The sequence below is a fragment of the Terrapene carolina genome, unplaced genomic scaffold (assembly GCF_002925995.2).
Source record: "Terrapene carolina triunguis isolate 2854851 unplaced genomic scaffold, T_m_triunguis-2.0 Scaffold706, whole genome shotgun sequence".
NCBI classification, from domain to species: Eukaryota; Metazoa; Chordata; order Testudines; family Emydidae; genus Terrapene; species Terrapene triunguis.
This window is the reverse complement of record NW_020665057.1, coordinates 248744-263527: the sequence shown is the minus strand read 5'-3', so window position 1 is coordinate 263527 and position 14784 is coordinate 248744. Positions and strand designations below refer to the sequence as shown.

At 41.0% G+C, this 14784-nt stretch overlaps 2 protein-coding genes across 2 annotated transcripts in view; one reads left to right on the top strand and one right to left on the bottom strand.

The window, feature by feature from the left end:
- Positions 1-327: 327 nt before the first annotated feature.
- Positions 328-8870, top strand: LAMTOR3 (late endosomal/lysosomal adaptor, MAPK and MTOR activator 3). The gene is made up of 7 exons (XM_024211734.2): positions 328-446; positions 2703-2759; positions 3664-3698; positions 4557-4615; positions 5600-5733; positions 6804-6867; positions 8030-8870. Exons 2-7 carry the CDS (start codon positions 2751-2753, stop codon positions 8101-8103), a joined length of 375 nt encoding a protein of 124 aa, XP_024067502.1. The 5' UTR covers positions 328-446; positions 2703-2750; the 3' UTR covers positions 8104-8870.
- A 276-nt stretch (positions 8871-9146) lies between these two features.
- DAPP1 (dual adaptor of phosphotyrosine and 3-phosphoinositides 1) overlaps positions 9147-14784 on the bottom strand; it is a 51524-nt gene continuing 45886 nt past the window's right edge. Inside the window, exons 7-9 of the mRNA XM_024211733.3 lie at positions 14047-14132; positions 13303-13390; positions 9147-11192 (exon numbers count right to left, since the gene is read on the bottom strand). Coding sequence (XP_024067501.1) covers positions 11142-11192; positions 13303-13390; positions 14047-14132 — 225 coding nt within the window. The 3' untranslated portion in view covers positions 9147-11141. The remainder of the gene's footprint in view (positions 11193-13302; positions 13391-14046; positions 14133-14784) is intronic.

The following is a 14784-nucleotide window of genomic DNA, read 5'->3' as shown; positions in this document are numbered from 1 at the left end:
TGGCCAGGCGCCCCCAGAGCACGAGCACTACAATAGGGCGCGCGGCTCCTGAGACGGGCCCTGGGCGCAACCGCGAGCCCTTCCTGTCACCTCCCGTGCCGCGGCAATGCAGTCACATGACCTCTGCAGCAGTTGCTTTGGGGCGGAAAGCGGCAGAGACGCCGCCGTGGCTTCGCCCTTTGTTTGTCCCCTCCCGCTCCCACTAGCGCAGCCCTTTCGCTGCGCTCACTGAGCATGCGCCAACGGGTGGGCATGCTCATTAGCTACAAGGGAGACAGATCTGACGCTACACCGGAAGTGAGGACGGCGCGCGCGGGGGGGCGGCGATGGCGATCGTTTCTTGGGTGGGGAATCATGTGATCGAGGGTTAAAGGGAAGCGGCCGCTGTCATCTGGGTATTTTTGTGAGGAATTCCGGAAGAAGCGGGTGGCCCGTTGGACCCTGGGGTAAGGGGGAGAGTTTAGCTTTCGGGGGAGGGTGGATGGGCGGACCCCCAAAGCAGAAGTAATGTGTTGTGGTAATTGTTATTATAGGGCCTACTATATTGACACACACACACACCCGGTGCTGCGGGGAGTCGAGCCGGAGGGGTCCTGCGACCGCTCTCCAGGTCCCCCCACAACCCTCTGTCCAGGGGCTGGGGGACTCGGAGCTCCGCAAACCCCAGCTCCTTGGCAGGGCAGATGGGACCGTTTGTAGGGGGCGGGGAGTGCTGAGCGCCATAGAACCAAACTGCGACCCCTGGATATGATGGAAACCGCTTCAAGTCAGGGGGGGTGCGGCTGCACCTCTAGTTCCAGCACCAATGCTCCTTGGGCCAGCCCAGCCTGTCCTTGCCCACCCCGTGCACAACTGTGGGAGCCCTGTGGCCTGTCAGGTGCCAGGCCACAACCCAAGGAGGGGCCAGGGTTCTCCGGTAGCCAGCCACGCTCCTTGACCTGTCTTTGGAGCAGGTGCAATCTGCTCCCCTGCCGGCTAGCTTCACTCCTGGAGTCAGGGAAAGGCAGGACTTGAGCAACACCCACCCACCTGGCAGGAGTAAGCAAACCTAGACTAGCCATGACAGGTGTTTGTCCAACCTGTTCTAAAAACCTGCAGTGAGGGGGATACCACAGCCTTCCTTGGAAAGCTGGTCCAGTTCTCAGCTATCCTTATAGCTAAGAAGTTTTTCCTAGTATTTAACCTAAATTTCACTTGCTGCAGATTAGGCCCATTACTTCTTATTCTACTCTTAAATAGACACAGATAACAATTGATCCCTCTCCTTCTAACAACCTTTTACATATTTGATGACTGTTAGCTCCCACCTCAGTCTCTTCTTCAGACTAAACATCCCTAGTTTTTTTTAACCTTTCCTCATAGATCAGGTTTTTTTAACCCTTCTGTTGTTTTTGTTGCTCTTCTTTGGACTCTCTCCATTTTGTTCACGTATTTCCTAAAATGTGGTACCCAAAACTGGACCCAGTACTCCAGCAGAGGCCTCACCAGTGCAGAGTAGACTGGGACAGTTACCACCCCTGTCTTGCGTATGATGATGACAGCAGTCTATATTAGTTGAAACTGCCTTTGGAAATAGTCCATGCGGAGGGTGTTTCCAGTGGGAAGGTGACGAAGACAGAGATGACTGACTGTCTTCATGACCAAAGGAACAGTGTACGTAGGCAACTGAAGAGTCAGTGGGCAGGGTTTGCAACACTGACGCTCCTGCTGTCTGTCTGAACATCCAGAAACAAACACAGATTCCACATGGCAAGCTCTTGTAACAAACCACTGGGAGAACTCAATGTAAGGCACAGACAGTGCTTTCAGTTACTTCCCCTGCTGTGCTAGTATTACATCTCTCTTATCTTGATTGAGTTAAAGCTGACTGACTCATCCATTGACCCCAGTCTGTCTGATGTGGTTCAGTGATTATAGCAGAGGCAGGAGAGAGAGAGCTCTCAGAAAACACCTAGACTAACAGCTGCCTAGTGTTGTCCCATTGAAACATACAAACTTGCTGGCAGAGTGGCTGTCAGGCAGTTTTATCGTGGAGAGTATCCAGGAATAACACGTGTACCTACCTTCACCTTACAGTCATTCCTCTCTTTAGCGCCCCATCACTGAGGCCAAGTCTACGCTACAAACTTACATTGGTATAACTACGTTGCTCAAGGGTGTGAAAAATCCACATCCCTGAGCGATGCAGTTATACCAACCTAATTCCTAGTGTAAATAGTGCTGTGTCAAGAGCTTCTCCTGTCGACATAGCTATCACTTCTCATGGAGGGGATGAACTACGCGGACAGGAGAAGCACTACACCAGCACAGCTGTGCTGCTGCAGCTTTTTAAGTGTAGATCTGCCCTGAGATGCTCTTTACCTAGTTTATGCAGCTTTTGACCCATGTTTCCTACTGAGGTGGGGAGGACAGTTGCAACAGGGCTGCTTGTGCGGGAAGGCCCTCTGGGGAACAGCTTGTGTGTAGCTTGTGGTAAGTCAGTTTCTTTTAAGAGCAGTTTAATGCCAATAATTCATTTTGTTGGGCAGGGTAGCGTGAGCGTTATCCTCTTCACATTGGCACCAGAAGGAGAGCTGTGGGATGCTGGAAATTAATAGGGACGCTTCTCCCTCCTTCTTAATTTTGTGTGAGAGTAAGCAAAAGAGAGAGAGGGAGATCATAAAAGCTTATGTGCATGACTAATGTTGACTCTTATTTTTCAGGAACCTTGACAGTACATCTGATTACTTTTTTTCCAAAAGTTTCTAAACATGGCTGATGTAAGTATTTTGAAAATACCCATTTCTGTTTGAAAATATTTTGTCTTTGTAATTATATGGTTTTGTTTGTTTTGGGGGGTTTTGTTTCACTATTTGTGAAAGCTACCAAACAGGAAGAAACTATAGGCCCTGTCCAGAAAAGCTTACTTTACGGCCCCAATCCTATAAACTGATCCATGTGGACACACCCTTATGAAGCCTCATTCAGTTCAGTGGGACTACTGATGTCAGTAAAGTTATGCATGAGCTAAAGTATTTGCAGGACTAAGGCCTTAGAAGACTGTAAACACTTTGAAAGGGGAACTGGCCTTGATTGATTGAGAATGACATGATTATGCAAAAGGAGGGAGAATCTGCTTTGTTCAGTAACTTGTAAAGTGATTATATTTGGAAGATGCTAAAACAAAGTTCACATGTGTCTGGGATATCATTTGTAGCAGCGACTATATTAAAATGTTCAAGCGCTGTGTATTTAGTGTGTTAACATGAAACATTATATTTAAAACACTTTGGGAGGACAGAGAAATGCTTGCTGCCACTTCACTAAATGTATTGGATGCATTTTGGTTAGTTAACAAATATCAGTATGTACATTTTCAGAGCCACTGAAATGATTACAGAATTAAAGGAATAAGTAATATAAGTACTATACATATGCAAATTCTGGAACGCAGACTATTTTTATATACAAGCCTGAAGGGGGGGGAGAGGGGGGCTTGATCAGTTATAATTCAAAATACTTCACACAATGCAATTTAAAAGAAGTGTTTTGTGGTAGAATGAAAGAGGAAGTTTTAAAAAAAATGACGCAAATGGTTTCTACTGTGATAAAATTGTGAAAGTTTCATACATATGATTATTTTGAAAAATAAAGCATATTTCATACTCTTATTTTTCTTTATAGGACCTGAAAAGGTTTCTGTACAAAAAATTACCAAGGTAACATAGCTATCATGCTACAGTAAAGTGTTCACTTTACACTCTGTGCTGCTTCGCAATTAATATATGTTAATATTTACCTGGATTTTAGTGGGTTCTAGTGAAAGTAATCCAACAGACTGTCCATACTGTCTGAACACTTTTTAAAAAGAATCTATTAAAGTTTACATTGCAGGTTCCTATACTCTGAATAATATTTATTTGGCTGCAAAAACCTATCTTTTGCTAACCCAGCTTAATATTAAAGAGACACTTATCTTGAAACTGAGTACACTGTTATTTTTGAATGAGTTAAAAGTCAGTTCAGGTGGAAATAACTCAAACCTTTCCATCTGTCCACTCCAAAAGAAGTACAGTACTCTTCATTTCATTTTAAGTGTTAAATAATAGTGTTAAAAGCTCCTGTTACTGGAATAATTCTTCTCGAAATCAAGCAACGCTTCGTACTGGCTCTTTGAAGAATTAGTTCATCTTGGTAACTTACAGTTTCTGGTAACTGCAAGTAGCTAGGCTAGGTCAGTCATTAGCAGCACTAAATAGTCATGCTCTGGCACTGTGTGCAAATACAGTGAAACCTGCACTAAGGACTACCTCCAATAGCAGTCCCCTTACTGAAGCTGAAGGACCTCCACAATTTCCAATTTCAATCTGTTTGAACTTCTAGTAGAAGTCTGGCTGTGGTCCCTTGGGTGATCGCATAATGAAAGCTAGTTTAATGGTGGGCACTGCTTGCACTATCATCCCTCTCCTTGCTACTTCTTCTGTTTTCACCTTGGTACGTGTTTGCTGAATAAAAATGAATCTCACTGCCAACATTTAAACTTGGTAAAAACAACAGTTTTATTTTGTTTTCTCTAGTGTTGAAGGTCTTCATGCTATTTTAGTGTCAGACAGAGATGGTGTGCCTGTTATCAAAGGTAACTCATAACATCTGATCCCTAATGGACATCTTTAATTGAAAGACAAAAAACTGGCTTCCTAATGGAGAGAGGACTCTTCCTCCTATCTGGCTTTTAATTTACTGTAAATATTGGAGGTTGATCTAAGCATTAAGTTAGACATGCTCAAATTTGGGACATTTTAACAAGGATTTATTGAACACTAAATTATCTCTTAAAAGGAGCCCTCTATCTAGGTACATGCAGCGTGTTTAAAACCATAGTCTGTAGGCACCTTACCATGTCATCAGTGAAGAGAGTTGGAATCATGTAACGAGTTTATACCTTAAAGCTGCTTTAAGATTGGTAGACAACGCCAGGATTGGTTTAGCAGAAGTCTTACCCTCAGACTGATATGACCAAATGCTACCCACAGAGAGATGCACCAATTGCTGTTGACTTAATTCTGAATTTGTTTGCATCAGGGTTGTGCTATCCTTACCTTACTTTCCGGTAGTAGTGTGAGACATCTAGTGCTACAGGCACAATGGCGTAAGTTAAGAATCTAAAGATTCAGGCATCTGCAGATGGTTTTTATGTCCATCTCATTTAATGATGCTCAGTAGGAGTTGCATGTATGTGTGAATCTGAAGGAAGATCTATGGCATAAGCATGATATGGGTGAAATGCGATGGGTCTGGTGTGCTACTGCAAGTGACACAATAAAACAAAACAGCATCAGCACAGATCATGGTGCAACAAACAAGCGTATAGAAAATAAGCCATCCTCAGAACATTAGGAAAGCTGGCTGCTGAAGTGGTGATAACGATATTCAGAGTAAAACATTTACATGCATCTTCCAAGCACATCAGTAGGCATTCATTATTGAGGGAAGGTGGGAAGCAGGTAGGGGAAGTTTGATATTTGTGAGATCTGATCTAGTTTACTGTTGCCTCAGATGCAGGATGCCTGACCCATATGTACAAAGATCATGTAGGAATGTAAAATATGTTTTGTTCCAGTTGCCAATGATAATGCTCCAGAGCATGCACTTAGACCTGGTTTCTTGTCCACCTTTGCACTTGCGACAGACCAGGGCAGCAAACTAGGACTTTCAAAAAACAAGAGTATCATCTGTTATTACAACACATACCAGGTAAGGGTCTATGGGCCAGAGCTAGTCCTACATGACTTTTTTTTTTTTTTTTTTAAACTCTGTGCTGGCTTTCCACTGGGGTGTTATTTCCTAAAATATGTAAGAGCTGGTCATGCTGAATGTTTGCAATATTCCTTGAAATTAGCTTTTGTTTCCCAGCATCAATAACGAGTTACTGGTTCAGGGCAGTACTTGAAGGTCACTGTGTTCTCCAGCAGATGGTGCCGGTTGCAAATCTCTAGTATCTACCATTCTAAATTTGTGTTTATTGCTGACAATTTAAAAATCTTTATCTTGAAAAATAAAATGTTCATATTTCTGTACATGTGATCAGTGATACTGCTGAACAAGCTGGGCCTTCTGTCCACTTTAAACTGTGTAACCGTTAAATCCTGCTTCAGGAATAGTGTCTGGGCAAGGAAATTTACATTAAACAGTTCACCATTTATAAACTTGATTTTTTTTCATGTCTACTGACATCCATCATCCTTCAACAGATTCACACGCCTGCTCAGTTCACAGTGGATTGATGAGCAGAATTTTACAGAAGGGTGTTGATGCAAACAAATGAAAAAAGTTTAACTGTTTAGACTTGCTATATTCAGCTTTGATGGAAAATAAATGCAAAAAAGTAGCTGTTTGACCCTGACTGCATTGGCCTGACATTCTTTTGACACTACTAGCATATGTTCAGCATTTCTGAATTATTCTTCGTTCCTCCTTCCCCTGAATAGTTGTTTTTTTTTAATCATGTAACAAGAGGGAGGAAATAACATACACACTATGCTGCAGCTTTTAAATTTGGTTAGATTTCACAATGTGTAGCATACTGTACATATGTGAGCCACAAAATGGGATTGCTGTCTATCTCTGCTAGCACCTTTAAACTCTGAATCTTTAAAACATATACATAAAACCCAGTCCTTTTTCCTATTTATAATTTAAATTGATGGGACCAGTTGCATGAGTAAGGACTGCAGGATTAGGGAATGAGTATAGCAAATTTCACACTGTTTTTCTGACAAGCAGCATATTGATTTTTGAGGAACTTTTGTTTTTATGTTTTTAAGGTGGTCCAGTTCAATCGGTTACCTTTGGTAGTAAGTTTCATTGCTAGCAGCAATGCCAATACCGGTACGTTTTCATTATCAGTAATTTCCTAAATTGTTATGACTAGAGTGATATATTTTCAATAAAAGACTTAAAATAATTCATTTGAAAAATATGAGTTACATAAACTTAGGTCAGTATTCAGTACACAACTGCATATTAACTTGTCACCAGCATGGAATCTGATTTAAAAGGGTGTCATGGTTGATTGGAAAAAAGTATTTTCAGTAAAATTTTCAAAACTGCGTAAGTCCCAATGGGGACTAATATTTGAAAATAGGAGTTTGGCAAAATTTTCAAAAATACTTATGATCTTTCTTAAAAGCAATTCATTTTCCCGCATGTTCTAATAATGCATTACCTTAAACAGGATGTGAACCTCACTTATTTGGAAAATGCACTGGTAATGATCCCACAATACAAACAGTTGACAATCTTTCTTCTCCCTCAATGCCCACAAACATGAAAACAAAAACTAACAAAAGCCTCTACATTATTCCATCCTCCAGGCTTCACAGTGTCTAGTCTTCATTTTTGTCTGTTAGATGCTAAGGTCTGCAGGGAAGGTACTCTCTTGTCTTATGTCTTGAACAGCTTAGCACGTTAGTGCTTAATACTTTTTGCTGGTGATGATAAGGATGATGTAACAAAGATTCTGCAGGCCAGATTTTGCCCTCTGTTGACCTGTGCAACACCTGGTCTCAAAATTATGCCCTTCAGTGATGCAGGACTCTGAGTTTGGCACTCCAGCGTGTCCACTTGACTCTCTGCTTGTTCCAGAGGAAATCCTCTTTTGTAGAGTCATTGTTCTCTGACTTTCCAACATACACATTCTCCCACTACTCCCCAGAGCCTGCATGGGGTGGAAGCGATGCTGCAGGTGCCAGTGAAGAGGAAGACTGCTTGCATTGGCTCTGTTCCTGTTCTGGGGACTTTCCTGCCCTGTTTTGCTCTTATTTGATACCCCATCTGTGATTCAAAGAGGAAGAGGGCACTTAATTACATTGGCAATTGCTGGTCACTGCTGTGATTAGCTCTCATATGCTGCTTCCTTGCAGAGTGATAAGCTGAAGTGAAATCAGTTTAGTTTTAATAAACACTTTCATTATTATTGACTGCTTTGGAGAGAGGCTTAATGGATGCTGTGTAGTGTAACTATTTTGTATCTCTTCTCTTATTGTTACAGGACTGATCGTCAGCTTAGAGAAGGAGCTTGCTCCCTTGTTTGAAGAGTTGAGGCAGGTTGTAGAGGTTTCTTAACCTGATGGTGTCATCAAAGTTCGGCATCTCTTCACTACACAATGGGACATAAAGATTCAATAATTCTCAGCCCACAAAATAACAAATGTTTGAGAGGAAATATCACTTCCCCCTATTGTACTAAATAAGATTAAATTTGTACATAGTGCTGAATCGGAAATGAGCTACTAGTGTGTTGTAGATAGACTCTTTGGCCACATGTCTTGTATTGTGCAGTACTGGAGAGACCTGCAAATGGCTCCAGTGGAGCCCTTACTAAGGATCAGGTTTAACAGAGTTGACCGGTATCCGCATGCTGTCAATCCAGATAAGTGACCCACAGCTCCCTTGCTGTACAGGAAATGAAGCATTGAGTACGGTTTACCCTCTCACTAGCCACCACTACATAGTGGGGAAGTAGAATTAATTTTCATTGCTTCTTTGCATGTGGTAGGAAAAAGAGAAAATATGGTATCCCATATTTTTTTTTATTTTTGTGATGCTTCGGTAAAGGAATACTACTAATCTGAATGTGAGCTTCCTTGGTATAGGAGAAGGATGCTGCTATTTCTATATAAATTACGGCTTCAAGCGTTTTCCTTATTACTGGGTACAAGTGCCCAATCAGTGTTGCACTTTCTTGTATTTCTTTTGTACAGTGTAGGTGTGATACCCATGTTTGTCTTTTGTTCTGGTATTTGTGGCTATGTTAGTGGTAACACTTGATCTGCTCATTTATTTTTAGGTTTTCCTAAGTAAATGTCTAAATAAAACAATATTTTTAAAAATGTTGTAACCTGATCCATTTTTATAACTGTCCTAAAATATTGCTGGTAAACCTAATTTTCCATGCAGATAATAGTCTCCCTTGTTGCTTTATAAATGTACAACTTGGATAATTTATGGGCTGAAAAATAACCTGTGTGGATCTCATTTAGGTCTCATCATTTTTGAATTTCTACATTTTTATAAAAACTTGCATAATTTGCTGTCAAATGTCAATCTCTACATGTGTTGGCTTTCTATAAGTAAAAACACTTGGGGCTGTATAATGTCTTATTTTTCAGATAATATAGATCCAAAAGATCTGCATTTTTAATACAATAAGGCAAACACTTTTTAAATTCCATCTAGAAACTAATCAACCACTGTAGACCCCGATCAACCAATGTAACATCCTGTCTGTGTGAAGCTCTATTTGAAAACCCGCAAGCTGTATTCTAACCTGGCTTTAGTTTGTGATTGTTTGTTTGAGAGAGGTAGTGTATACTACATTTTGTTTCCAATATTCTGTAACCTGGCCTGTTCTCATGGGAAGAAGCTCTGATTGTGAGATGATTTGACTTCACACAGGATTTCCCATCCGTTAGTAGAGAGGCATGACTACTGTTGGCTTACCAACAGGGTTGTACCAAATATTTCTACTCTATTGCAGTTATCTTGTAATTTCTTTGGGAGGAAAAAGGAGATGGAAATCATTATTGTATAAAATTTTGTTGCATATGAACTACCATTCTGCTAACTTCCTTGACTACAGGCATCACAATCTAAGGTTGAAAGAGTACCTTTTAATAGTATGGTGAAACTGTATTTACTCAGACATTTTAAAATATTTAGTCTATACAAAAAACATTAATCAAATACTGTGAACATCTAAGTTAAAACAAAATACTATTCCTGTAATTACAACTCTGAATTCTTCCTCTATCATAATGGAGTCTCTTGTTTTTCCAGGCTCAGGTGCCTCTCTTCACACAGTAAAGGCAGCTGTGGAAAATTAAACTGGTTGGTGTGCAAACTTTATTTTAAAAATGCCACGGCAGTTTATATGGTGGGAGAACATAAAATGGCCTTCTCATGTAAAACATTTTTGAGCAGGTACAATTCAAGCTAATTTGATATTTAAAAACAAACTTATGATCCCTGCTTTCTCTGTTTGAATAGCTGCCACATGCTTTACAATTCATTTCCGGAATATAACTTCTCTTATCCCCTTGCCCCTGTCCCCTAAGACACACAAACCTAATCAACTAAAATTAATAGCTTCTGCTTGTAAACTCTCAATACTAACCAAGGAAAAGATCATTACAAGCAGCTGCTGCTAGCAGAAATGCATAAAATTTAACGATCATCTTCATGTGGGTAAGTGAAGGGCATACGACTCTGCTAGAATTCCACTACCCACCCAATGGGGACCAAGGACTTTGCTGGCTGTAGAGCGTTCTGTCCTCATTCCATGGCCGCCTATGGCTACTCCTTCATGGGCGTACTGGGAATGGAGAAGCTGGGGTCCAACTGCCCTGTGCCCTTATCACCCCAATGTATAAGCAAGGATGCTCTCAATATAGTACGTCTATTTAACAGCAAGAGAGAGCAGCAATCTACGCACTTACAACTACCACTGCCAAAATGCAGGATCAGACCACACGCTAATAGCTTTCATCAAAACCAAGTATTATTCATCACCCACTTTGACACCGGACTTTAAAAATATTAAGTTTATATTTTCCAAGTAATAGGGACTCACATTAATTACAAAAATATACTCTAGTCAGTTTCACAGTGAAAAAAATCCACTCTGGAGCCATAATTTTCCTCTAGAATTTAAACCCTTAAACCATAATGCAAAAGAAATATTTAAGGTTTCCAGAATATAGCTGATTTCAAATGAGTGGGCTAACCCCTGCAGTACAGCTGTTGCTAGTAGTTAGTTATGTATTTATTACAGAAGCTTAATGAAGCTAACATGAGTACTTTACTACTATACCGAAAGTTTCAAATACTGAACACTTTTGTGATCCATAAGTGAACAGAATAGGTGGTTGAATTAAATGTGCATTAAGAATGTGATTGGGTAGGGAACCAGCATTGTTAGGATGCAACAGTTTTCATTGATAACATTTCACATTCTGAAAGTGTCCATCTAGCATTAATCCTACATATGCAAGTACATAGCTGTACACTGTAGGTAATGCAATGTGCTGAAACTGCCCTTGTGTGAAATGACACACTCAATGTTGAAGGCTGAATCTCGCTGAGGAAATTATGTAGAGGAATAACTACAGAGTAGAGGTAGCATCACGCTGGTCCTGTTGTTTTCTTATTTGTGACTGAAACAAAAGACAATCCATTACTTGTTCATATGTGTGGCCAGTTAAAAAGAAATATCAAAGAAAATAAAAATTGGGCAGATAGATAAAATACTAGCTGCTGATTTTTGAGCAAGTTAGATTTATAACACATTGCCCTGCCTTCTTGACTCTCACCTGATCACCCAAAGTATGCTGTCTGTGGGGTCCTGTGTTACCTACAATCTAGGTAAAAAATTCTCTTGGTGCACTGGCCATGTCCTTCTGTGTTCTGTACAAGATTATGAACACAGAAGGCACTCAAGACAACAGTACCGTAGAATATGCACATTCAAAATGCTTAACCAGTTTTGTGTGTGCATCTGTTAATGCAATGCTTTGAAACTGTAGATAAAGTCTAGTTAGTCTTCCCTGTTGGGGATTTACAGACATGTAGGGGAATCTTCCAACAAACAAGATCCTGGGGGAAAAACCTAACATGCCCTTCCTATATGGCAGATGCACTTTTAAAGGAACTATGCTGTATACATGCCTTAATATCTTATTATTAATCATGTCTATTACAATAGTGCCTAGGGACCAACCAAGAACAGTGAGCCACATTGTACCAGGCACTGCACAAAACAGAGTAGTAAATAGGCCCTGACTAAAGAGTTTACAGTTTAAATAGGCAAGACAGAAAAAGGATAGTAGTAAGAGGCTGAACATGTAAGCAGAGAGATCAATGTGGTGGTGACAAATGTCATGTAATGTACTTACCATTATGGAATGTATACAGGGGTGAAAGTAAAATAACTCTTACTGGTACAGGGGCCGGCTCTTCTCTCCCCCCTGGAAGGGGTGGGGCTGGGGCTCAGCATCCCCCAGCCAGCCCATTTGTGCTGCCTGGCCCGCGCTGCCCGGGGCTCCGGCAGCGATTTAAAGGGCCCAGGGCTCCGGCTGCTGACGCAGTAGTGGCAGCTGCCCCGAAGCCGGCGATGTAAAAGGGCCCGGGGCGCCGGCCGCCACTACTGCGGCCTGTGGGGGCAAAAGGGGCAACGATGTTAAAGCGCTGCCCCGGTAGCGCTTTAAAGAAGGTCCTTTGCCGCAGCAGCACTTTAAAGTCAGCTGTACGGGCTGGTACTGGTGGGCACTTTTTATCCGTACACCGTACTGCCTTACTTTCACCCCTGAATGTATACCTCATAAAAAGTAGACTTATTCACTTTATAGGCCTCACAAAGTACATATGTACAGGTTTTATAATGTGTTTATACATGTAGTGGAATAGATTCCAAGCCTGCAATTCTCACTGAAGTCAATAGAAGTTGTATGCTAATCTTTGAAGGTTCAGACTGGCTCACTGAAATTTTAACTGAGTGGGAGCAATACTTTCTCAATTTGTTCACAGCATTGCCAACCCCAGCCAGTCAAACATGATCATGAGTTGGGTCCCTAAAATCATCAATTAAAAAAAAAAATAAGAATTTGGGTTCTTTTTATGTTCCTTCTAATTTTTTGAGCCTGTAGGTTTCATGTTTTCAAGCTTTTCTATGCCCTATCATGATGGCTAGAAAGTCACTTTTCCCCCTCATGAAAACAGATTTTGACATAACAACATGATGCCAGGTGTTTAAGAAAAACACCAAGAATCATGAGATTAATGATAAAACCACGAGAGTTGACAACACTCTGTGGGAGATTACTGTTTAATGTATTTTATATATGCACGCAGAGCCCTTTTTGAAGCATTTTTACATATAAAAAATTGCTAAATGTACATATGGATGGCGTACACACATTAGGAAGGAGAATACCTCATTGTGCAGAGAATCTCAAACCAACTCCACAATGATATTGCTGTAGCACTGGAAATAAATCCATCATTTAAGAATTAAAAAAATATATATATCTAGGATGACAACTTGGTCTATAGTAGTTCAAAATGGAGAATACTATATAGTTTCAACAAGGGCATGGCAATGCAATCATACCTGGCATTAATGCATTGTTATGGTAAATACATCTATCCGTTATACATGTAAATACAGGAAAGAGCCAACAAATGCTTGTCTGATATTTTTTTTTGGTGTGCTAAATCCTAGGGATTAGCCTTCTGCCCACACTGCCATTTAACACACCATTTCCTTACCAATTTCCATCGCAGTATCTTAATCCACTCATCGGCTTCAATGCCAGTCTTTGCACACAGGTAATATGTCCTTAGTGGGAATACTAAACTGTAAAGAAAACATAATCTTAATCCATTCGAATAATCAGTATTTCCTCCCATAGCGATGCTTCTTCCCACACTGGCACTGACCAATTTTTGTTCAGACTTCAGGTGTTAGAGTGATGCTTCATTTGTGTGGCTAATGTCTCAGGTCCTGCCTACAGTCCGGTCTAAGCTGTTTAGCTGTTCAGCTCTTGATAGTGAGAGTCTTGTTAATACATTGTGCCTAGCCAGTATAGGCAAATGAATTGTGTTTTGCAGAATTGTGCTGGGGTTGGCTTTAGTGCACACCACAAAAATAACCATGTTTAAATTCACTCGTAGTGGTCTCACCTCAGTATGAGTTATACCTACTTACCCCTGGGACTGAATTCAGTTTTCTGAGTGGAAGTGGGAATCAGTAATGAATGAACCCCATAGCCCAAGCCAGAGTTCTATCTCCAGCATTGACTCTTACAGAGCTTTGTGGAACTGATCAAGAGAGCTGGTTGAGATACATGGATAAAATAAAGAGTGGGAGAGACTCTATAATGCTCACCCTTTATCATCAGGTGTCTGTCAGGAGTGGCTGGCAATAACAAATCAATGTTGTTTCTTGAGTATATTAGGGCTTTCAGAAAAGCTAGGCAAAAGAATTAAGGGTTCATTTGGACTGCAACTTACCAGAAACAGTTGACCCGTTCCTGTGAGTAATCAAATTGCACTGCTGAGCATTCTGTTAAGTCTAATGCCCGGATTGGCTCTGTGGACTTCAAAATAACATATTTTTAAAATGAGTGTGTATGAAACTGGAAGAAAGACAGTAGCTGACCTCACTCCCACGGTTTCACTTTCTTTCCATGCGCTAACAGTGACAAGGGGCCAGATTCTGCTCTCAGTTATGTTGGAGTAGTAAATGCAGAGTAACTACATTGACACCAGTGGAGTCTATCCAAATTTACAGCGATATATCTGGGAGCAGAATTTGGCTGAATACAAAAAACAGGAAAATATATTTAAATTTAGAGTTGGGCTGATGACAGTATGGTACACCTCTACCCCTATATAACACGACTCGATATAACACTAATTCAGATATAACGCGGTAAAGCAGTGCTCCGGGGGGGCGGGGCTGCGCGGTCCAGCGGATCAAAGCAATTTCGATATAACGCGGTTTCACCTATAACGCGATAAGATTTTTTGGTTCCCAAGGACAGCGTTATATCGGGGTAGAGGTGTACTGCTAGCTGGAAGATAACAGATTAGGGGCAGACTTACAAGGATATGATATAGCTGATGAATGACTCTGCTACCAAAATAGCGAGGCTTTTCATATAGCTTCCCACTAAAGTGGGACTTCTGGTGAAGAGGGTGTGTTGGTGGCTATATATCCCATGATGGCAGGAAAAAGGTTATCCAAGC